At 37.3% G+C, this 23,420-nt stretch overlaps 2 protein-coding genes across 2 annotated transcripts; one reads left to right on the forward strand and one right to left on the reverse strand.

The window, feature by feature from the left end:
- Nucleotides 1-1,061: 1,061 nt before the first annotated feature.
- NAA30 (N-alpha-acetyltransferase 30, NatC catalytic subunit) lies at nucleotides 1,062-22,684 on the reverse strand. The gene is made up of 5 exons (XM_086320532.1): nucleotides 22,565-22,684; nucleotides 21,531-22,293; nucleotides 16,640-16,763; nucleotides 14,662-14,717; nucleotides 1,062-4,463 (listed from the first exon to the last, which is right to left on the reverse strand). The coding sequence occupies exons 2-5, from the start codon at nucleotides 22,290-22,292 to the stop codon at nucleotides 4,326-4,328; spliced, it is 1,080 nt and encodes a 359-aa protein (XP_086176658.1). The 5' UTR covers nucleotide 22,293; nucleotides 22,565-22,684; the 3' UTR covers nucleotides 1,062-4,325.
- Nucleotides 22,325-23,195, forward strand: LOC147364284 (uncharacterized). Its single transcript, XM_086320534.1, has one exon. It carries the CDS (start codon nucleotides 22,325-22,327, stop codon nucleotides 23,078-23,080), a length of 756 nt encoding a protein of 251 aa, XP_086176660.1. The 3' UTR covers nucleotides 23,081-23,195.
- The last annotated feature ends 225 nt before the right edge of the window (nucleotides 23,196-23,420 follow it).

A 23,420-nucleotide genomic window follows, 5' to 3' on the forward strand; every position in this document is an offset into this window, starting at 1 on the left:
TTCATTCTTCAATAAGCTAGTCTGAAAAAATCCTTTTCAAAAACTGCTTTCCCCAGTTATTACTGTCTAAATATTACCTAAAGCTATGCTATCCAATGCAGGAGCCACTAGTCACATGTAGCTATGTAAATTTCAATTAAAAATTCAGTTATTCAATCATACTAGCCTTTCTTCAGGGGCTCAGTAGCTTCGTGACTAGTGGCTACCATAGTGGAGAGCACAAATAACATGTCTATCATAAAAAGTGCCATGGGGACAGCTCTGATCTGAAGAAAGTGCATCGTGCAATACTCATGAAATTTTCAAACTCATTTTTAAAAAGCTGTTTAAAAGTATCATATCTTTAGGCTACAGGTTATTATTGATCTCTGTTTATATGTGTGAAAGAATGATATCAACTTTCCTGTCCTTATTTAGACAATTTATGAAGTACTTAAGAGTTCCATATAGGGCCAAGTAAAATATGAACTCACATTCTATTTTCACTACATGACTGTAAAAGAACAAAGTAAAAATTTGACATGCATGATGAAAGTAATTTAGCCATATTTATAACAGATCTCCCACTAATATCCATAAATTTTGAAATAAGAAAGAATACATAACTGTCATTTAAAGTTTCTCACAAGAACGAGACCAAAAGCCCTTTAGATATTGCTCTATTTTACTTTGGTCTTGAGGGTGAGGGGACATTACCTAGGTTATCAACAAAAAATAATTAAAATAAAAACTGTCTTACAAATAAACTTCTACAGAATAAGGACAGAAAAGTAAGTTTTGGTTTAATGCATGCAAAAATGCTCATTTGTACTGATAGCTGGTATATGAGCTAACTTTGAATACTGAAAATCAAGTTCATGTTGTTATTTTCACATTTACTTTGTCAGAATACAAAGTGAGAGAGATAACAATTGTATATAACTTCTTCCAAATAACTCTTAGATGCAAGGCAGTAAGTGGGGAACACAACAGATTTGCCTTTTTTTTTTTTCACTTCTTAGTAGGTAAAACAACTCAAACATAAAATGCACACAGCTGTATCTAAAAGAAAAATGCAAACACAACTTAACCATACTTTATTTGACTGCATCTTATTGAGACAGCTTGCACATTTCAAATCCCATTAAATCTCTCTCTCCAAAAGGATATGGGACAATAGAAGAAAATTATGCAGCAATATCCAGTCATCAAACAGCAGTCCAATATTTTGATACACGTGATACTTTATAGATACTCAACTCATATCTGACGTCAGTATAATTTATGGTTATGTTTTTACAAACCTGAAAGCCCTGTAACAATATAGCACTCATTTTAGTGATGTCATGGTGCACTGAAAAGTAACTGATGCACTACCAATTTGCTTTTATCTATGCTCCTGGAAAGTGATGAACTTCATGATTTTTAGACACCATAATATACACATCCAGTCTTATACATGTCAGCCAATACCATAACACAGGGCAAGGTAAAGCTAAAACATGTGACAAACAAACTTTACACAGATTTGTCAAGCAAATGGGGAGGGTACTTTGGGGAAGAGGCAGAAAATATTAAAACCAATATTTTAACTAGTAACTTTTTTAATTTTGCTGGCTTCAGATTCAAAACTACTATCTGGTTTATGATCTGTGGACTTCTCTAGAGTAGTTTCATCCTCATGTAAGGGAAATTATAATCAGCCCACACATCAAAAATGGTAGTATACCCGTTAGCTTCTTCAATACTAACATATATAGCTTCATGGTAGCATGTATAAAAATGTTCAGCAGTACCAACTGCCAAACCAGTGTCAGTGGATAGTACAGTCAGTCTTAAAGAGGCAGCACCCCATTAAAAGAAAGTTGCACCAATTTTGCTCAGTTTTAGCCAAGTGAACTCACTCTATCAATTTCAAATGGAACTGTTTCACGATTATATAAGAAAGATGAACGTCCAATATAAAAAATTCGTTTGATGATACTTTGAGACTTAATTTTGGTGCTGGGTTATCAGCTAGAGGAAAATTTCAGTGCACTTAAGTAAACAATTTTTGCACAGCCAATTAAAGATACAAGGTAGACAATGATATTCAACATATACCAGCTAAAAAATACAACAACCATTTGACTTTTCAGTCACATGGCTAAGTTCATGTTTAAAATACCCAATTAAAACACCCAGTCAATTCAGCAAAATTGGCCAATTCTGGGTGAAAAGGTCAGTAGTGATGGTTTCACTGACAACCTGCCAAAAAATTAATGGCTGAGCTAAAAACCAAGCAAGTATTACTTTAGAACTGTTCTTATTAGTGAGTCAAGCAAATGTATGTTCATCAACAATCATTACCCATTAACCAGCAAGTCAGACGTAAGGTGGTAAGATAAAATTTGACAGTGAAAGTACTAACTATACACTTCGTTCAATTCCCTCAATATCAAGAATAACAGAAGCATCATTATAATTGATATTCCTCTAAGTGCTAGAGTCCAAATGAAGTTTGAGCAAAAACATACTCAAAAAGGTCACCCTGAAAGCTGAGTATTGTGTGGTCTTCATATTTTTAATGTAAGTATTCTGCCCATTAAACTTTCAAGAGCAATATAAGATGGAAAGAAAAAGGTTTTCTTTAAAAATAAGGAACTATTAATATAAATGATCCCATCAACAGGAAGATTTTATTTTCACCAAATTTATGAATCTTTATTTTAAAAGTACTTGTTACCATGTTCACTTTCAAGACACTACACTGAGCAAGGAGCAGCTTTCCTTTAAAAAAAAAAAAAAAGGCAACAAACTTTCCTGAAAGGGGGCTTTTACCAACTGTTAATGGAGGTAGGGTTTTTTAAAAATACAGTAATTACAGCCATAAAATAAAATTCAAACCAAATTCTAGAGCAGAAGAAAAGTATATGCAAATTAATGAAAAAACAATAGATTCCTACAAAACATTTTTCACAGAGAATGAATCTTTTTTTTTAAATGGGTACCTAGGTTTTCCAGTCAAATAAATTATCCATCACAGGTCTCTTAACTCAACTGAAAGCAATCAACTTTAAAATTTATTACACTGCACAGATTGGCTGAAACAAAATATAACTAATGAACATGGTGATGGCTATTAAGAAAACCCATAGAACTCATTCCAAAAAAAAAAATTTCCATGTCTCCCTTTTGTTTTCTGGGAACTAAGCAAAGTTCCCCCAAGAATTTGCACAAACAAATGAAAAGAAAATAATATCAGTTTAAAACAGATACAGTGCACCTCGAAATTTATTTTCAACACCAAGAACCAAAAGCAAAGCATTTAAAGTGGAAGCAATGTGAATTCAAACTGAGTGGGAAAAAAGTTCCAACTACTTTGTAAAAGCTGTTCCTCACAGCTGAGCAATAATTTTGATTAAATAAAATCATACCAATTTACATTAATTTTTCTATTCTTTTCCAAAAATTCCCTCACTCTCAAAAAAAGTGCATCTAAAACCCAGCAATTCCCGGCTTCATCAACTTTTCTCATCCCTTTTGAGTCATTTCTTAAAGATATTCCAAGTAGATTTAACTTGTAAGATAAGAAGGGACTTCTACAGTAAACCACTCTGTCACTCACCTGGAAAAAGTATCCAAATTATAAAAATCTGAAATAATTTATTATCAAATTTAGAATTTAAATAAAAACAAGTTTGCTTGCAAAGGCCTTAAAGAAAAGGAAAAGACAGCATGCATTCAAAACCTATAGAGATGAAGACAAATATACTTATCTACACAGGCACTGGCAGACGCAATTGGTTATCTTTACTCATTGTAAGACACACCCAACCCTACGTAACAATTTTTTAATTCACTAATCACTGAGGTACCAATATTCAAGAATGGAAAATTTAATATTGAAAAAATAAAACCTAAAATTGAAGCTTTTCCCCCACCCCCTCAGAAAAACTATGGCAGGTTTCATGTGAAATGTTAGTATATTCAGAGATTTTTACAACCTACATTGGCTTTTTTTAAGAAACAAAAATCATGTTCCACATCCTGGTTCTGCGATAAAATTATCACTGTGTAAATAATGTCAGCAGACTTTCCAAATGAACAAACAAATCTTGGCTATCAACTGGCACATCTTGTTGGTACCAAAAGAACTCTTTAAGTTTAAAACAATCTCTTTTAATTCAGAAGAAATGCGCCATGCCAAAGTGCAACAAATATTGTGCGACACTCAAATGAGACACTGACAGATAAGAGCTGCATGGAAATCACTAACTCCACCTGCAAAGCAATTCTGTACAAATTGCATTGCATGCAAAGGTCGATTCTGCATGGTTGGAAAGTTGTTCCTTGATGTCAGTTTCTCAACGCAGCCACAATTTAAGTCGCAGTGCATCAACTCCATTTAAATAGTATCTGAACAGCCTCTTATCTCGAACAAAACCAAGATTTTCATAAAGTTTCAAAGCAGACTTATTCGTTATTTCTGTTTCCAAAACAACCTTCAAAATAAAAAGAGAAAACTAAGTTACAATTTTATATATTTGAAACTAATTTATAATTTCATAATTTGACAAATCACTTATAAACAATATGATCAAATATTTAAGAAAAACAAACTACATTTAATTGTTTTAAAACTGATGGTGAAAAGCATAAACATTAATGATGTATAGGAAGAATCCAGAAAAAGTATGAGAACTGTAAAAGTTAATTATCTCTCAGGGCAAGGGAAGTGGGAAAACTGGGAACATCATCTTTTCTACTGGTTTTTGTAAAACGTCCATGGACAGAGAAGCCTCGTGGACTACAGCCCATGGGATCACAGAGTCAGACACGACTGAACGACTAACACCTTCACTTTGGAATTTTTAGCAATGAGAAATATGTTTTATACTAAATGATGATGAATTAGTTTCTTGTAAAGAAAAGTAGTGTGACAAAAAGATGAAGAAAAGAAAAAAATCAACAATCAAAGGTTTAAGAAAATAAACCAGTACTTGAAACTATTCAAACTGACCTCCAACTCCTACGTGCTCATTAATATGTCATTCTTTATCCTGGTGACAACTACCGCATTTATCTAGAGTCAAGACCAGAGTCTGCAAACTGTAGCCCTTTTCAGGCCAAATGTGTCTACTGCCTATTTTTGTAAAGTTTTATTGAAACACAGCCATGTCCACTGATCTACACAATGTTTTTGGCTGCTTTCCCAATATAACTGCAGATATGAGCAGTTGCACCAGAGACTTGCGGTCTGCAAAGCCTAAAATATTTACTATCAGGCCCTTTGCAGAGAAAGTTTGCCAAAACTAGATCAAAGATACCAAAACTTTAGTGTACCTGGAATATTTGTTAAAACAGAATGCATATCAACTCGAGTTTCTGAGTAGGTTTGGAGTGGTGCCCAAGGATCTGCATTTTTTTTTTTAATTGACAGGTGATATTGATGCTGCTGGTAAGGGGACTACATTCTGAGAACCACTGTCCATACATTATGGATATCAATATAATATTAAGAGGAATACAAGTATTAACTTCTATCTAGGTCTTCTTAAATATTACTGAACCAATGGCCCTGACAATGAAGAACTGATACTTTTGAATATTATGTGATGTTCTTCTACTTTACTTTTACATTCCTCTACCAAAGTATCCTCTATCCCATCCTCCCTATGTATCTTTTACATACACAGCTCTATTTGCCTTTCTATTGATTCTCAACTTACCTCACAGAGAATCAACATAGTGAGCCAGTTACTGTTGGGATGTCATAACCCTCTGGTGTTTATAGAGTGGAAAAAAGGGCAGAGTATAATTAAACAAAGGCCCAAGCAAAGCCTATGAATCTCTTTCTATCACAAGCTATTTAAAACAAAAAAAACTGACAAGAATTCAAGCAACAGATACGAGAAAAAACTCAACTTATCATATCCAAAAAACTCATGACCAACTTCTCTACAATTCTGCATATCAGTAACAAGATGTCTATCCATGAATGCCTCAAACCTAAAGCCTAGGAGTCATCTCTGTACCTCATTCCCCTCCACTCCCCTGTATATAATACTCCAAGCACTATTTCAGCTTTATCTCTTAAATCTCTCTCAAATTGATCCTCTTCTTTCTGCTCCCATTGATAACGTTCTAGTCTAAGCTGCCATCAACTATTACCTCCTAGCTTTAAGGTCTCCCATTCTGAGTGATGCTCTTGTTAATCCCCTGCTTAAAACCATTTATTGACTCCTTTTTGTCCTCAAGAAAGGGTACACACTCTAACAGTAATCTAAAGAGACCTGAAAGATCCATCAAGATATGGCCTCCACCTACCCTGCTATTAATAACTGGGCTTCCCAGGTGGTGCTAGTGGTAAAGAATCCTCCTGCCAATGCATGAGACACAAGAGAGGCAGGTTTGATCCCTGGGTCAGGAAGATCCTCTATAAGAGGGAATGGCAACCCACTCCAGTATTCTTGCCTGGAGAATTCCAGGGACAGAGGAGTCTGGCAGGCTACAGTCCATGGGGCTGCAAAGAGTCGGACACAACTGAGCACACACACACAAGTGTGCTTTAGGTCCCCATCCCTTCCTCACCATGATCAACACTAAATTTGCAGTTTTTAGAACTCACCATTATTTTTCCCACCCTAGACCTTTCACATAGCAGTTTTCTCTGTCTGGAAGAATGCTCTTCCCATTCTCCTATTCTTGCTTTTGGCTTTAGCATGTCACTTCCATACTGGGTAGAATATCTCTTTCCCTTCAGAGTGCCCCACAGAACTCTGCACTGCTCTTCATTCAACTGCACTCTTGTCTAATGTTTGATGAGTTATGTCATCTTTCCCAGCTGGTGAGCTCAACAAAGACAGGGATCATGGGTACCTGGTTCACAGCCATTTCCTCTGCACCTAACATACTGCCTGACACATGGAAGGCTCTTAAACATTTGTTAATTATATACGTCCTTAGCACTTTTCATTATATTACATATATTACATAAATATGAAACAAACAAAAGTGCTGTCAAGCTTTTAAATGACCAGAGTACTTTAAGAAAAAGTATTATCTTGAGGCAATTACCTATGCAAAAAAAACTCATGAAGTCAAATCACATACTAAATCCAAATTCTAAAAAGATCTAAAAACAAAGTAATTCATGGTTCAGGATCAAGGGAAAATGTTCCTAAGAAGACCTTAAATAAAAATTATATAGCAAGCAAACTGGTTTAAGGTGAGAATAAGAAATCAACAATTTCTCTCTGCTCTTAAATTAAAAGACTGTAATTTAACAGTGATGTATGCCATCAGTGATGTATGCCATCCTCTGTTTGGAACACTCCCATCTGGACAATGCAATTTACCAATTTTGAACTATTCTCTTGAGTAATTCCTACAGTTCTGTTTCAGGCCAGCACCTAATTACACCTAAAATGTTAAAACAATTAATATGAGAAGCAATAAAGCTCCAACAACTCATAACTTAAAACGGATTTCACAGAAATGAAAAGGAGAGTGACAGTTTAAAAAAAAATACTATTTATTGAAGGCTAAGTCCTACATAAAGCATTTCACATGCATTATGTCATATTACATGCATCTGACATAATGTGATTTTCTTCAAGAACCCTATGAAATAGATGTATCTCTAACTTATAAGTGAATGAAACTCAAGGTCACCAGTAGAACAAAAATAGAGCCCAGACTGAAAATGTGAACTAGAACTTAATAGTATCCACTTTTCTGTAACTCTGATTGTTTCCAAAAGTAAAACAAAGCAGCAAATGGGAGATCTACATAATACAGGGATTCCAAGTTCATATTCATTAATACTTAGTAATCTAAAATACTCAAAACAGCTGAGGCTAACTATGACTACATAAATACACACTTGAGGTATAACTTAAGAGCTGAATTCAGATTTGTTAGCATCCTAACAGATTAATAAAATAAAGCCCAATTTATAGCAAAACATTACACAGAGGACTAACACCTTGATTAAAATGAAAAGATTCTCTCAGCACCCTCACATTCTATGAACAAAGAAATCATGTTTTATTTGACACAACAGAAAATTTCACAAAGAAGTAACTACTTTGTAACACTTAATTATAAATACACAAAAACAGAGTTTTTGTGTATTTATAAATACACAATACAAAGTTTTATAAATACACAAAATACAAAATACTCAAAAACAGAATTTGGGCTTATATTGGAAATTTTCTATAAAATTATCTAGTCTGCATCATGGGAATACTACATAGGAAGCCAAAGGTTATTTTAATGTTAAAGAAACTTGGCCAAGTTGAATTCTACTCAACAGAAAAAACGGGTTACAGTGAAGTTCTACAGACTCTCTCAGGAACAAACCACCGTCAGGATAAGCCAAACCATTACAGTTTAGAAAGCCTTTTTTAAAACTACCTGCTAGGAGTCCTAGAGGCAGGGCTGAATACACAATTTTATTCTCTTCAAAACATCCCTTTAAGATCACATCCCTTTACTATCACACTGCAGAGACAAAGAGACAGATTATGAAAAGTTAAATGACCTTCCTACAATCACACAACTATACTGATAGAAGATGTATCGAGAACCCAGGCTTCCCATATCCAGTTCTTTAACTAGGCCAAACTACTCAACCAAAAATCCTTCTAGTTTAAATAACTCCATTTTACTCTGTTCTTCACCTGGCAGCCTCTGCCTCATAGATAAACTATGTTTCCAGTGAAAAAACTAAAAATGTCAAACATATAATTATTGAACACAAAATACTTAAGTCATCCTGTACATTACCATAAACTGTATGTTATTTTGTTAATGTGTAACAAGTTTACTATTGGTTACTTAAGTAAATTCAGCCACTGTTGGTAGGAATGTAAACTGCTACAGTCATTATAGAAAAGAGTGTGCTGGTTCCTGAAAAAATTAAAAAAAGAACTATCATACAATTCAGCAATCACCCTTCTGGGTATATAACCAAAGGAAGTAAAATCAGGACCTCAAAAAGGTTCCCATGTTCATGATGATCACAATTTCTAAAATAAGAAACAACTTAAACATCCAACAAATGGATAAAGAAAAAGTTGGCTGTATCTTACACACAGACACACAGAATACTTTTTGGCCTTAAAAACAGAAATCCTGCCAGTGGGACAACCATGGATGAACCTGGAGGGCATATGGGCATGTATCTTACACACACACATGGGTGAACCTGGAGGGCATATATCTTATACACACACACACACAGGTGAACCTGGAGAGCATATATCTTATACACACACACACACACACACACACACACACACACGGGTGAACCTGGAGGGCATATATCTTACACACACACACACACGGGTGAACCCGGAGAGCATATATCTTATACACACACACACACACGGGTGAACCTGGAGGACATACATCTTATACACACACATACACACACACACAGGGCATATATCTTACACACACACACACACGGGTGAACCTGGAGAGCATTTATCTTATACACACACACACACAAAGGGCATATATCTTATACACACACACACATGGGTGAACCTGGAGGGCATATATCTTATACACACACACACACACACACACACACACAGGTGAACCTGGAAGGCATATGGGCATATATCTTACACACACACATGGGTGAACCTGGAGAGCATATATCTTACACAGACACACACACACACGGGTGAACCTGGAGGGCATATATCTTACACACACACACACACACACACACAGGGCATATATCTTATACACACACACACATGGGTGAACCTGGAGGGCATATATCTTACACACACACACACACAGGGCATATATCTTATACACACACACACACACACACACGGGTGAACCTGGAGGGCATATATCTTACACACACACACACACACGGGTGAACCTGGAGAGCATTTATCTTACACACACACACACACACACACACACACACGGGTGAACCTGGAAGGCATATATCTTACACACACACACACACACACACACACACACACGGGTGAACCTGGAGGGCATATATCTTACACACACACACACACACACGGGTGAACCTGGAGAGCATTTATCTTATACACACACACACACGGGTGAACCTGGAGAGCATATATCTTACACACACACACACACACAGGTGAACCTGGAAGGCATATGGGCATATATCTTACACACACACACGGGTGAACCTGGAAGGCATATATCTTACACAGACACACACACACGGGTGAACCTGGAGGGCATACAGGCATTATCTTACACACACACACACACACATACACACACACGGGTGAACCTGGAGAGCATTTATCTTATACACACACACAGGTGAACCTGGAGGGCATATATCTTACACACACACACAGAACACTTTTTGGCCTTAAAAACAGAAACCCTGCCAGTGGGACAACCATGGGCGAACCTGGAGGCCACTGCCCTAAGTGAATCGTCAAAATAGAAAGGCGAATACTTCGTGAGCTTGCTTATGTGTATAAACTAAAATAGTCAAACTTAATAGAAGAGAGTGTAGGACAGTAGCTGCCAGGGGCTGGGGAAAGGAGGAAATAAGATGTTGGTCAACTAAAAATGTTTTAAAGGTCATACTGCACTCTTAAACTCCATTAAGAAATTTTGATTCCAATATATTTTCATCATTTATGAGTTAGTTCTGAGTATTAATATGATGGTAACCATACATTAATCTAAAAAAAATTGTTTTAAGTACATAAAAGTAAATGGCCACATGTGGGTTCATTATTTTAGGTACATAAAAAAATTCGTATATATTATTTGTATGTATTCTTATTATTTCCCCTAATGTAAAACCAAACCAAAGAAGCTTGTCCTGCTGCTGCTGCTGCTAAGTCGCTTCTGTTGTGTCCGACTCTGTGCGACCCCACAGACGGCAGCCAACCAGGCTCCCCGTCCCTGGGATTCTCCAGGCAAGAACACTGGAGTGGGTTGCCATTTCCTTCTCCAATGCGTGAAAGTGAAAAGTGAAAGTGAAGTCGCTCAGTCGTGTCCGACTCTGAGCGACCCCATGGACTGCAGCCTACCAGGCTCCTCCGTCCATGGGATTTTCCAGGCAAGAGTACTGGAGTGGGGTGCCACTGCCTTCTCCGGAAGCTTGTCCTAGTAGCCACTAAACATTTGGCAGCCAGAGCACATAAGGAAGTAACCAAATTCAGGCCAGATCAGCAACACAGATAATGCATTTCTTACTCATGAAGGAATGCATCTGTTTCTTTTTGGGTTTTTTTTGATGCTATTAACTTTTTAGTCAGCTCCAAATATACAGAAAATGAAAAAAGTCTTTCCCTAGACTGTTTAAACATGTCTAATTCTGATATAAACAGTTAGGAAAGTCACAGAATGGCAAAATGGACAGATCTATCAGACCAGAAGGGTAATATTGTAATTTGGGCAAAAGCATGATTTACATCTTGACTGTGAAATGTACAGATCTATATTTCAACTAACCTCAGTTTAATTTACTCTGAATTTACCTTAAAATGACAAGTGGCAACCAAAAGCAACATGACTCAAGGTCATAAATTCTGCAAACAGAAGGAACGTAAAAATTGACTGGATGTGCACAATAAAGCTTCATAGAGATTTCCAAATTTCGAAATGTATTTATCTTAATGTTTTTCTCATAGATTAAAAAAAATCTCTCTCTCTGTAAGAATAAAAAAATAGCAGCACAACCTATGTAGTAGAAAATGTAATTTAAAAGCCTTCCCAAACGTCTTTCTGGTAATTTGTCAAAGTTTCTTAACCTTAAGTTTCTTAACTTTAAGAGAAATGAAGGCTGGCCTAAACTAATGAAAGTAAAATCACAAGTTGGTTATTTTATAGTCATTATATTCTTGGAAAATTATAGTTTCAAAGTTTTCCTCAGAACAATGAATTATATACAAGACTATTTTTATATAAAATTGCTTTTATCAAAAGGTATTTTAATAACTTGTAAACCCTGCAGATATATTTTTATGTGCAAAAAAATAAGAAAAAGCTAGAAAGCTTAGACAGAAAGACAAGTTAAAAACTAATTAAACAAATCAAAAATCAAAAGTTCTCCCCTCCCCCAAAAGAGATATAGTTAAGATGGTGAAGCACAGGACTAATCATTCAACCAATATTTATGAACCACATACTCTATCACAAATGCTGTATACTAAGCATTAAAAATACAGCAGTAAATAGGAAATGGTATCTCTGCTCTCAGTGTCTAAGGCAGACTCTGAACAAGTAAATGTAAGCACAGTAAGTATTACAGAAATGGAGGTCAAAAAAACCATGGAAGGTGCAACTGATTCTGTCCAAATGGATCAAGGAAAATTTAAAAGAAGTTGTTGATATTTGAGTTGGGTCTTAAAAGACTGAGAAGTTTTTTACTAAGCAGAGGAAGACCAAGAAACTTCTGGGTCTAGCAAATACAAAGTAGTTACACTGGAGTGGAGGGGAGAAAACCAAACCAAACAGGAAGGAATGGTGATACAAGGAAGTAGAGCCAACACACACACTGCCATCAAAAATTAGAAAGAAAAAGGGGATACAAGAGTTTGCTGCTTATGTGGTTTAAAACTCAATGAAAGGGAAAGGGAAAGCCTAATAAAGAGTAAACAAGAGTTCTGTCCCTTTCTACAGCAAATTCTTTATCTGGACAATATGGGACACAGATAACCAATCTTTTTAAGCCATAGAAGAGTACCCTAAACCAGAAGCAGAGCTACTTAAAATGCAAAAATCATTCCCATTTCATTCTAAGACTGAGTAAAACCCATTGCTTCAAGAGTAAGAAAAACAAATCAGAGTTAGAACCCTAGGCCCACAGTGAATAGTCCTACCATAAAATGTACCACTGATTCAGGACCTAACCTTGAAATGACAACAGTATAACCAAAATCTCATCATTCCTCAGAACTTTCAAAGAAAAACTAATACTATTTAAACATCTGATCAGTTAAGATAAAGCATACTACCTATCTCACAGGTAGAACTAGGATAAATCAGAAACAGCTATCCATTAGGAACATAATACTCCTTCTTATAACATCTCTGTTCACTGGGAACCACAGTACTCAGTAAAGGCACAAAACATGGTCTTTTCATCCAAAGATTTATCCAAACTGTTGAACAGCTTTTGTGAAGCCCAACTTCTCTTCTTGATGAACCATCTAAGCCAATATAGCTATGGTCCATATTAGACCTATGTTCATGAAAAATTTATACTCAATTTTATACTCATATTTTAGTTACCAGTAATGTAAATAATCGGGGTTACGGCACCTATTACTTTTTGAGATTAAAAGCTGTGAATATGAGATCCTTCATCATGTGTGAATTTTCTTATTTGGGGTAAAATAATTAAATATCCGTAAATCCCAGGATGACTTCCCTGTGCTGTCCAATGTCTGTAGGCCTTCTCATACAACCACCATCTAATGGGATCCGTCAGGCTACAAACTACAAAAGTGGACAAGCAGTGTGAGAATAGTAACTCTGCAGTCCATCTGTACTGACATGGAATCCTGTTCATGAGATACTGTTTAGTGGAAAAAGTAGTTATTAGAGAGTAATAATTTGTGATTTCATTTGTATAAAAAAAAGTGTGAATATTTGCATTCAAGTGTGCTTAGAAAACGGGAGGATGCAAATTGCAAGATGAATAGTAGCTGTAAGTAGAAAGAACAATGAAGAGTTGAAAAGTGTGGAGATGGGGGGGAAAGGGGGACTTTGCATCCCAAGTACACACACATATATAAAGGTTAATGATTTGTGTATAAATTCTGTATCAAAAAAAACCCACTTAAAAATAAAGTAACCAAAGTAAGTTACCTAACAGCATCAGTCTGAGAAAAAAAATTACCTAACTTCAAGTACTTTGAGAATTCTCTAAGGAACATTTGCCCTCCAATAAGAAAGATAAGTGTTAGAAGTACTACTCACAAAATTACTAGCACAATACAACTCTGGTACTTCTTAGTCACCACTATTAAAGATACCCATACTTTCCTAGTTTATACTTATTTCCTTCCACATTATGTAATAGTAAATCTTAATATTCCCAACCACTGCCATTATGTATTGAGAACCTACCATATGTAAAGCACAGTGCTGCAGCATACAAAGAAACTACCTGCCATAAGGCTTTACAAACAAGCTGAAGAGAAAAGATGCTTTTATGTTAATATACAGGTAGTTCTGCATTTAAAAAGTGGTTGTCTTCCCCCCTCCAGCCTTATTATTTAATGCTGAGAGTTTTTTCAAATGTGAAATGTTTTTCATATTGGCTGATAGCTGACCCACAGAGGGGAAAAACTATTATTTAGAGAGAAACCAAGGCCAGTATGCAACTGCATTACAATAAGGTTTATAATAAGAACTACCTTAAATGATTTGACTGATAACAAATCGGAGTTCTGAATACCAATTATTTATTGAAAATATCTAAAATGTTACCTTTATATTTTGACACAACAAATTTTAGCTATTATCATCTTAAAATTTGTACTAGATCAAAGTTCATGTGTTTTTAAATGGAATATAATTTTTAGCACAAGTTATATTTATATAATAATAGTCTGCAATGAAATTACAGTATAATTTACTTGGGATACTTATATAAATACCCAGTAGAATATAGCCCAGGACAAAAGGTCTTAAACATTTAGCAAGACTTACCTCATCACAGTCTCCTTCAACCATAGCATATATAGCTTTCTTAACCAAGTTAGTACCTAGAATACAGAGCTGAGTATTAATGAAGTAAAAATGTAATTAGTTTCTTACAGATACCTAAATTATAATATTTGTAATTTACATTATAAATTATATTTATAATTCTGAGAGGCCCAACAGAACCTATGCATAGCAGTAAGTTTCCTTTTGAAAGACCTATCTCCTGATATATATCTTTTTCTCAGAGGTAAGTGCTATTTTATTCCAAGAAAAAGGCAAGATATGGCCAGAACCACCCAGGAACTCCTTCAGCTGGGAAGAACTCACTGTGTGACCTCTAAGCCAATCTTGCCAAGACCATATAAGAACTGCTATGACCCAAAGTGGGCCCAAGATACTGGGTTAGTTCCTACAAACCTTGTAGTTTGGGTACTATAGTATGCCTGGGCACACCAGATGGTTTCAGTGCTGTGTCTGTATTCTAGTTTAGAGTAGATATACTTAGTACATTAAAAGGAAAACAAATGCCAGATCTAATTTTAAGAGAAGAAATCCAAATTTTATAGGAACTCCCTTAAATTTTCACATCATGTACACAAGCAAGCACCCACTACATGGGCCATACAAAACATGTTCGAGGGCCAAGATGTAATCCTCAAGGCACTAGTTTCTGACCTCTGAAGTAGCCAGACAATTTGCTATCATTTGCCATGAATCCTTATCAGCTCTTATTAATAGATCTAAGACACGGACTTGACTTATACATAAGCCCAATTCATTAAAAATCTTAGTGGCAAACTGTAACACTAAGAAAAGATGGTTAAACCTACTGTATTAAGTAAATCCATTCATAATGACATCTCATGTCTCAGATTGTGCAAACTAGTCTTAAATTGAACACAGCCACTCATAAGAGGCTTAAAAAAAACTGTAAGTGACAAAGCTGCTAGTAATTACATACTAGTGGCTCGGTGGTAAAGAATCTGCCTGCAATGCAGGAGATCTGGGTTCGATCCCTGGGTGGAGAAGATCTCGTGGAGAAGGGAATGGCAACCCACTCCAGTATTCTTGCCTGGAGAATGTCATGGACAGAGGAGCCTGGCAGGCTACAGTCCAAGGGGTTGTAAAGAGTTGAAATTACTGAAGCAACTTAGCACGCACGCACAGGGCATCAAATCTTGTGTCATGAACACTTACTTAGCTTCAGAACATTTCAGAATTTGCCATGTTAAGATAAGTGCTTATCTACTTGCTCCTCCATTTTTGAATAAAGTCAGTAGGTTCAAGACTCTAGGACAGTGGTTCTTAAGTGGCTGACAACATAGTCACTTGGGGAAATTTCAGCCCTACTTCTAATAGGACAAACAAGATTCTTAAGGGGAGGGGCCTAAGCATTTGTTTGTAAACCACCCAGATGATTCTAATGACATTATAAACCATGAGTATAAGATTAACTGAAAATACCAGGAAAGGTAGCCCAGGAAGTTTGGGAATAGTAGTAACAAACAATTCTGCTTTCTTCTGGACCTCCCTGAATTGCTAATACAATGTTTGGTGACTAGTATGGAATAATGGTAATTTCTCCATGTTGCCTTGATTGAAGACCGTTGAACCCATAACCCAAGTACAGACAGCTGCTTGAGCACTGTGATCAAGCACCCTAATAATGCTGTAGAATTATTCTACAGTTCTAAAAACTGTAGAACTCAATACAGTACAGTTTGAATGTGATCAAAAAAATGTTTGGAGGTGAAAACTGATCACCTAGTAATTGTTAGAAAGATAACCTCTCAAATAATTAAACAGTAATAACGGAAACAATTCATTTTAAAAACATTTTGAAAATATTTTGAAACAAAAGCAATCAATAATCTCTCAGCTTCATGCTTGTTTCCACATACTATTTACATTTAAGTCTTCTGCTTCTTAAAAAAATGAAAATAATTTAGGCATTCTTTTTTTGACATAATATTTTTCTTACCAATGCCATTTCTCCTGTATTTGGAATCCACGGCTAACATGGCTATATAACCTCTGCGGAACATCTTTTTGTGCATATCCAACTTGCAAACGATGGCACCTACACACTCCTCCCCTACCATGGCCTTAAAAATAAACAAACAGTTACAAAGAATACATTGCCATTGCCATTAAGTACTGCACAATTACCCAGGGAAAGAGCAACCAACCACTGGTCAGTGTTTTTGGAGGAGGAAGAAATAATGAGAATTTTAGCGAGAGCAATCACAGAAATTTCAGAAATCTAAATCCCAGAACTCTTCATATATTCTAGTTTTAAAATATTTCAACATTCTTTACAACATGAATTTCTTATGCTCATTATTAAAGCCTATCATTATATAGGGGGAAAATAAATTTCCACATAGTAAACATTCAAGTACTTTATAAGAGGTGCTTATAATCAATTGCAATAAAGACCTATATGTTTAAGATTTGGGAAAGAGGAAACGTGAAAATAATTTTTTTAAGAAAAAGTCTTTTCATTAGATATTATAATGTGAAACTTATCAACAGAGTACAACAAATTTATGTTCAATCATGATGAAGTTTTAGCAAAGACAGATAGAAGACATTTATACCTGAATAGCAGAGTTAGATTTTGATCAGGAAAATAAAAAAACTAAAAGATTTTCAGAAAAAGGATTGTTTTTAAGGTATTCCCTAGATTCTACTCAAGCAGTTTTGTTACTGAGGGACTATAAAAACTAGATATATAATGGTCTCATTTTTAGGACTCTCCTGACAGTGTGAGTCATTACCGTAAAGCTCATAGAATATCTGAAACTCAAAGTTTCATATTAAAGTAAAAGCTTAATTTTTACAGAGCTTCCTATTTCAATAAAAATGTACAGTCTTCCAGACAGAGACTATATATTAAATAAAAGCTAATCAGCCTCCATTTTCATTAAAATTTCCAGTATCACCAGTGAAAGCATGCTTTTCCAGCATTCCATCCCTGACAAGAAGTTCCAGTTAAATACTGTATTCTGGTAAATATAAAAGGGCAACAGCTCCAATTGTTTAATGTATCAGATAGAAATACCTTGCTAATATAAAGAGCCCTCATTTTAATAAAAAATGAAAGTTTCAAATCATCTCTAAATAAAATTCATTTTTCAGAAATGATTGTAACAACAAAAACCAGGAATGGGTTAAAAAAAAAATCAATAAGCAAAGCCCAACATATACTTAATACCTCTTTTATCTTGAATTTGTTATGACTTGTTCTTAGTTCATCATTCTATAAATTGATTAAAAAGCCTTTTTTTCCAACTGCGGAGAAATCTTTAGGCAAGATAATTCTAATCCATTTCACGCAAGCCTAAACTAGGTCAGAAAAATCCTTTTGAAGAGACATCAATTTTATTTATTTAACTGAAGTACAGTTGATTTAACTGCAGCTGATTTACTTTGAAAGGATATTAAATTCAATGATTCACATTAATTCATTTCTGTTTTATCAACACAATCCAAAATTACTTGGGGCCAGTAAACCTCTAAAATTGTTATTGCTATTTTTATTCATGATAAATCAACTTGGTTCTTTCAAAATTCTTTTGGAAACAAAAATTTTTTTCTGTATGAAGTACTGAAATATATACAAAAGTTGCCTGTTTGAACAGCATTTTCTGACTTGGACATAACTTACTTCAAATATATGTGTGTGTGGTGTCTGTCTGTATATGTTAGAGATAAGATGGTACATTAAAGAAAATTTGGCCTGACCTCATAAGCTAGGGGAAATGGAAATCTAGACAAATCTATGATACAAAATTGTAGGACACTTAGATTTCACAGTTAATAAACCATCCAAAAGAGGAAAAATTAAAACCACTAGCACACAACTAGACAATACTTTTAAACTGGATAGCCATTTCAAACAAATCTTTGTCCTCTGACCAAGAAAGTAATTAGCAAAGTATCATATGAGTTCTCTCTTGGGCTAGGTTGATTTCTTACGAATCAAGAATCTGAAGGAAAAAAATCAAACTGTAAACATCATTTAAAAATAAAAGTCCAATATATGATACACAGTTATTAGTAAGATGTTGGTACTGAGGAAGGTTAATGCTGTATTTTCTCCTGACAAACTGTTGATGAATATACACACAAAAATCACTAAACTGCATGTCAATTTTTTCCAGATAAAAGCTTCTGTATCTACATTTGGAACTCTTGCTATTAAAATGTGTTCATGTTTTTCAAGGATGGGAACTGAAAAATTTCAGGCAAGATTAAAATTTAACTCTAAAAGGTCAAATGCTTATCAATCTATGGAACTTGAAAAACATAAGTTGTGTGAAATAGATTCCCAAATTCCAGAATACCACAAACAGCAAAACAGAAAAAGCTGGAAATTTAAATTTAGAACAAATAACAGAAGTACTATAGAATATCACTGGTAAGAAGTTCAAAAAGGCAACAACAACTGAAAATACTATGAACTCAAAAGAGACAGAGGTAAATTAGCTAAGAACAGAGTAAATGATAGTGTCCCTATTTGTACAGAACCATACTTTCACATGTTACAATTATTAGGAAGAATCGTTAAAAACCATTTTTGTTAGTCAAATATGGTCAAGGATTGGTGATTTTCTAAGGAACAACCTTATATACTCCATTTGATCCACTGCAGGTTACTTAAGGAAACCAGGAACATTCTGGAGACTTCTAGTCTCTTGAGATTGATGTTCTCAAGGACAACTATTCCTTGGCGAAGCATAACTTGGGACACAGGATCTTGGCTGAATTAGTCAAGAGTATGTCATTTTTCAAGTTCTTAGTTGTTTCCATAATAAGAGGCCAGGAGACCTGGGTTCTAGCTTTATATCTCTGGACACAAAATACCTGGAGACTTGAACATTTCAAGTCTCTCTGGTCTTTCATTTTTTTTCATTAAAAAAAAAAAAAAGAGGTTGAACTAGATTATATCTGGGATCCTTTATAATTTTAAAATGGTATGACTTGAAATAAACATACATTTATATTTGTTTTAAATTAGTTCTCATGAGAAATTCAAAAATTTTTAATTCCAATATAAAGGCCCCAGTTCCAAATGGTCTGTTTAACCACTGTTTTATGTTCAATACTCCAGTTTCATACTTGTATTAGTAAATCTTATAGGTCAACTACTGTGTATATCACTATTCCTAGATATTCAGAATTTAATGTTAAACAAATTAGCTATTAAGGGCTAAAGTTCAATTAGCTGGTGAACTGGGAGGAGTGTATGTATAATCAAAGTAAAGTTTACTAATATCCAGTTTATCAGACTCTAAAATGGCAGACAAGTTGAGGTAATACCAGAACTTAAAAGTTGACTATCATACATACACAACTATCTTCTGGAATTAACAAAAATACACACACACACCATTTCAATTTAAAGTGTAACTAAACTGTATGCTTTTGTGAGTTAACTTACAATCAATCTACAATCTTTAGCATTTATACTGGGATTTGATAATCACATTTATAATAATGTTATGAAAACCACTTTCCCATATTCATTGACACAGACATGTCTAAGAACTTCTACTTTGATGCAACAGTCAGAATCCTGTACGAGTAGCTTTGTAGAATATAAAATATTTCCCAGCTTAAACAAACATACTAAACTGAAGTTTAGTGAAGAGAATGCAGAAAACAGCACAACTACCATTACAACAATACAGAGGTTATATTTTGAGATTACCACCAAGCTATGGAATCAGAAAGACAGATTTCTAAAGTATGGTCAGAGCATTTTACAAGGAAGTAACAAGTGAAAGTAAGTCAATTCTAAACAATAAATAATGGTAGTGGCTTTTCCCTTCACATATCATAAAACACTCCTTAAAAGCATGTTGCCTTTCTTCAATAAAATTCAATGGAAACAACATGCTGTGAGCACATGATACAAAGCACATACCTGTAGTCAATATTTAGGTGAAAGGTTTCGTACAGACTGAAATTGGTCAATATTATTGGGAAACTATGTGTACTACCAGTACTATGTAAGTTAAAAAAAAAAAAAAAATATATATATATATATATATATATATATATATTCAGCTTGTTTGGTAAGCTAAGTCTTTCTTATTCAGATATAAGTAAAAAATTTCTGTCAATTATATTTCACACAAGCCAGCATTAGTACTAGCATTTTGACATACCTGTGACCAACTTCTTAAAAAAAATTATAGATTAGTAACAATTTCACACTTAGTTTCCTACACTCCCAAAAAAGGTATTTTGCTCAAGTTTCAGGAGTCTTTCAAGCACCAGAAGTGTTAGTATCGCCTTCTGCAACTGTGCACCAGAAAACAGGCTGGCTACAACTGCTAATTGTCCTGTTGAAGTAAAAGGAAACAATCTCCATAATTACGGAATATGCTTGTAAGATTTAATTCTCCAATGTGGCCACAGCAAGTTTACCGACAATCATGTTCACCAAAACATGTTTATGCATACACTCTTCCCTGATTATGGGTGTAATTGAGACATTAATAAGGCCCGTATCTGAACAGAACCATGCGCAAATTAAATGATTGCAAAGTGCTTTGAGGATGAAGGAGGATAATTAAAGACGGTTAAACATGATGATAAGCTAGTGTAAACAGGATACGAGACCCCCAACATGCATCATACTAGCTTACTGCATTTACATCAGTGTCAAGTTGACCCGGATCACGAAGTCTTACCTTTCATACTGTTTCATTAAATACCTAGGAGTGTGTACATGCACTTTACATCATGTATCATACTATGAAATGCAGAATACATACATTGACATTCCAGCCCTCACACTCCCTGCCCCGCACGGCCTGGATCTCTGCCGGGTTCACCCGTTTTTCATTCCATCCACTTACCAAGAAGCACAGCTGTGGCCAGTTGTGGATAAAATATCTATAGGTATATATGGAGTAGGGTTCAGACAGATCTTTGGTGATCAGTCTCATGATATCGGGCATTTGTAGCTCGGATTCATATCGGACATAACGTATCGTCCGATCCTCCCCCGGCTCAACCTCCCGGCCTGAGGGGCTCCTTAAACTGCAGCCTGCGGTCAGGGATGAAGCCAGCAGCCGCACCTGCTCGTCTTCCTCCTCCTCCTGCTCCGTGCCCTCCGCCAGTCCATTGCGGGCCGCCGCGGGATCGCTCGCCGCCGCTGCCTCTGCCGGGCTGGGGAGCGCAGTTCTTGCATTACTGGGGAGGCAGTGAGGGGGGCTCTCGCCCGAGTGTACCCCGGCTCCTTTTGTTGCAGTCGCTCTGGGGCCACCGTCGGGGGTGGCCGCGATCGTGGCCGCCTCGGCCGAGCTCAAAACCTTGCTCTTGAGGGAGGCGGCCGCCCGGAGGTGCCGCAGTTCGGGGTTGATCAATCCGTTGAGCTGCAGCTGCTCCTGCGGCGGCTGAGGGCAGCGGAGGCACGGATGCCCCTTGGCCGCCGCCTCGCCGCCCGCCGGGCTCCCGCCGCAGCCGCCGCCTTCGTGCTCCTCGTCGTCCTCCTCGTCCTCGCTGCAGCAGGCGAGGGCGGCCCCCGCCGAGAAGGGACAGCGGGGCTCGGCCGCGGCCGAGGCCGAAGGTGCTGGTGGTGGGAGGAGGCTGCTAGGCCCAGGCGGTACCTCCGCCATCCTAGAGGCGACACAGACCGAGAGGGGAGGCCATGAGACCCGGCGGACGAACGCGGAGCAGAGGAAGCCGAGGGCGGGGGGTGGCGGGAGTAGGGGGGGAAACAAAGGCAGAAACCGTCCCTAACAGAGCTGGCCCCCCAATTCCGCGCCACCCCCCGCCCCGTCTCTTCAGCGCCGCCCAGCTGCTCAGCCGGCCACCGTCCCTGTCCGCCCGCGCCCATCCGCCAGCCCTGTCACCCGCGGCCCCTCCCCGTCCCCTCCGCGCGGCTCACCCCGCACAGGTCCCCGCCGCCACTGCCGCCACTCCTCTTCCTCCTCAGCCGCCGCCGCCTCCCTCGCCGCCGCGGCTGCCTCCGCCGCCGCCAAGGCTCACACTCAGCCGCCGTCGCCGTAAAGCGCCTCGGCTGTTACCCCGGGTAAAGTTTCCTGGGCCTGGCTTTACGACACTTCCCTGCCTGCCGGCTGCCGGGCCGAGGGAAAGGGGCGTGGAGGGAGGTGACCTGTGGAGGGGAGGGGCGAAGGTGTCTCCCGAGGCCCGGTGGCGGCTGCGTGCTAGTGGGTGGGGCTGTAGGGCAGGGAATTTGCAGAGGGCTTGGGAGTCACCAGCCCTTAACCCACCATCTTCGGCCTTGCGGGCTGCTCGGCCCGCGGACCTTGCAGAGCCCGGGAAGGATGGGCCAGACTGGCGCTCCCACGAAGCTGCCGCAAAGCTCACCCGCTCTGGGCCTGCTCCCCGGGCCTTGGACCAATCTTCTAAAAATGCTTTTCCTCAGCTGTACTACGTTTAACCTTTGCTCTGACGTGGGGTAGGGGGAGGGTTACCCGTGTCCCTTAAAAACGGAGCAATCAGGAGAGAAAAATCCCCGAAAAGGAGAGGAAGTTTAAAACTTTGAACTGTGAAAATTATGAGAATGACTGAGGAAAACTGGTTCGTTTGCAACGTGAATTTAGTCTTTGCCTCTTTGAGGCAAGAGAAAGTTGACAGGTAGTCCTTTTCCTCTCTCCTTCGTTCTTTATCCCTTTCACCCCGCCCAGGAAGACTGGAAGTAAATGGGATTAACAGGTGTTCGGCAGCTGTAAAGACACCTGGGGAAAATTAGAGATGTTGAAAGAGAATGACAATGGCTA

The sequence above is a fragment of the Bos grunniens genome, chromosome 10 (genome assembly GCF_055505025.1).
Source record: "Bos grunniens cultivar Pamir isolate PY7600 chromosome 10, Bosgru_T2T1.0, whole genome shotgun sequence".
In the NCBI taxonomy this organism is placed as follows: Eukaryota; Metazoa; Chordata; class Mammalia; order Artiodactyla; family Bovidae; genus Bos; species Bos grunniens.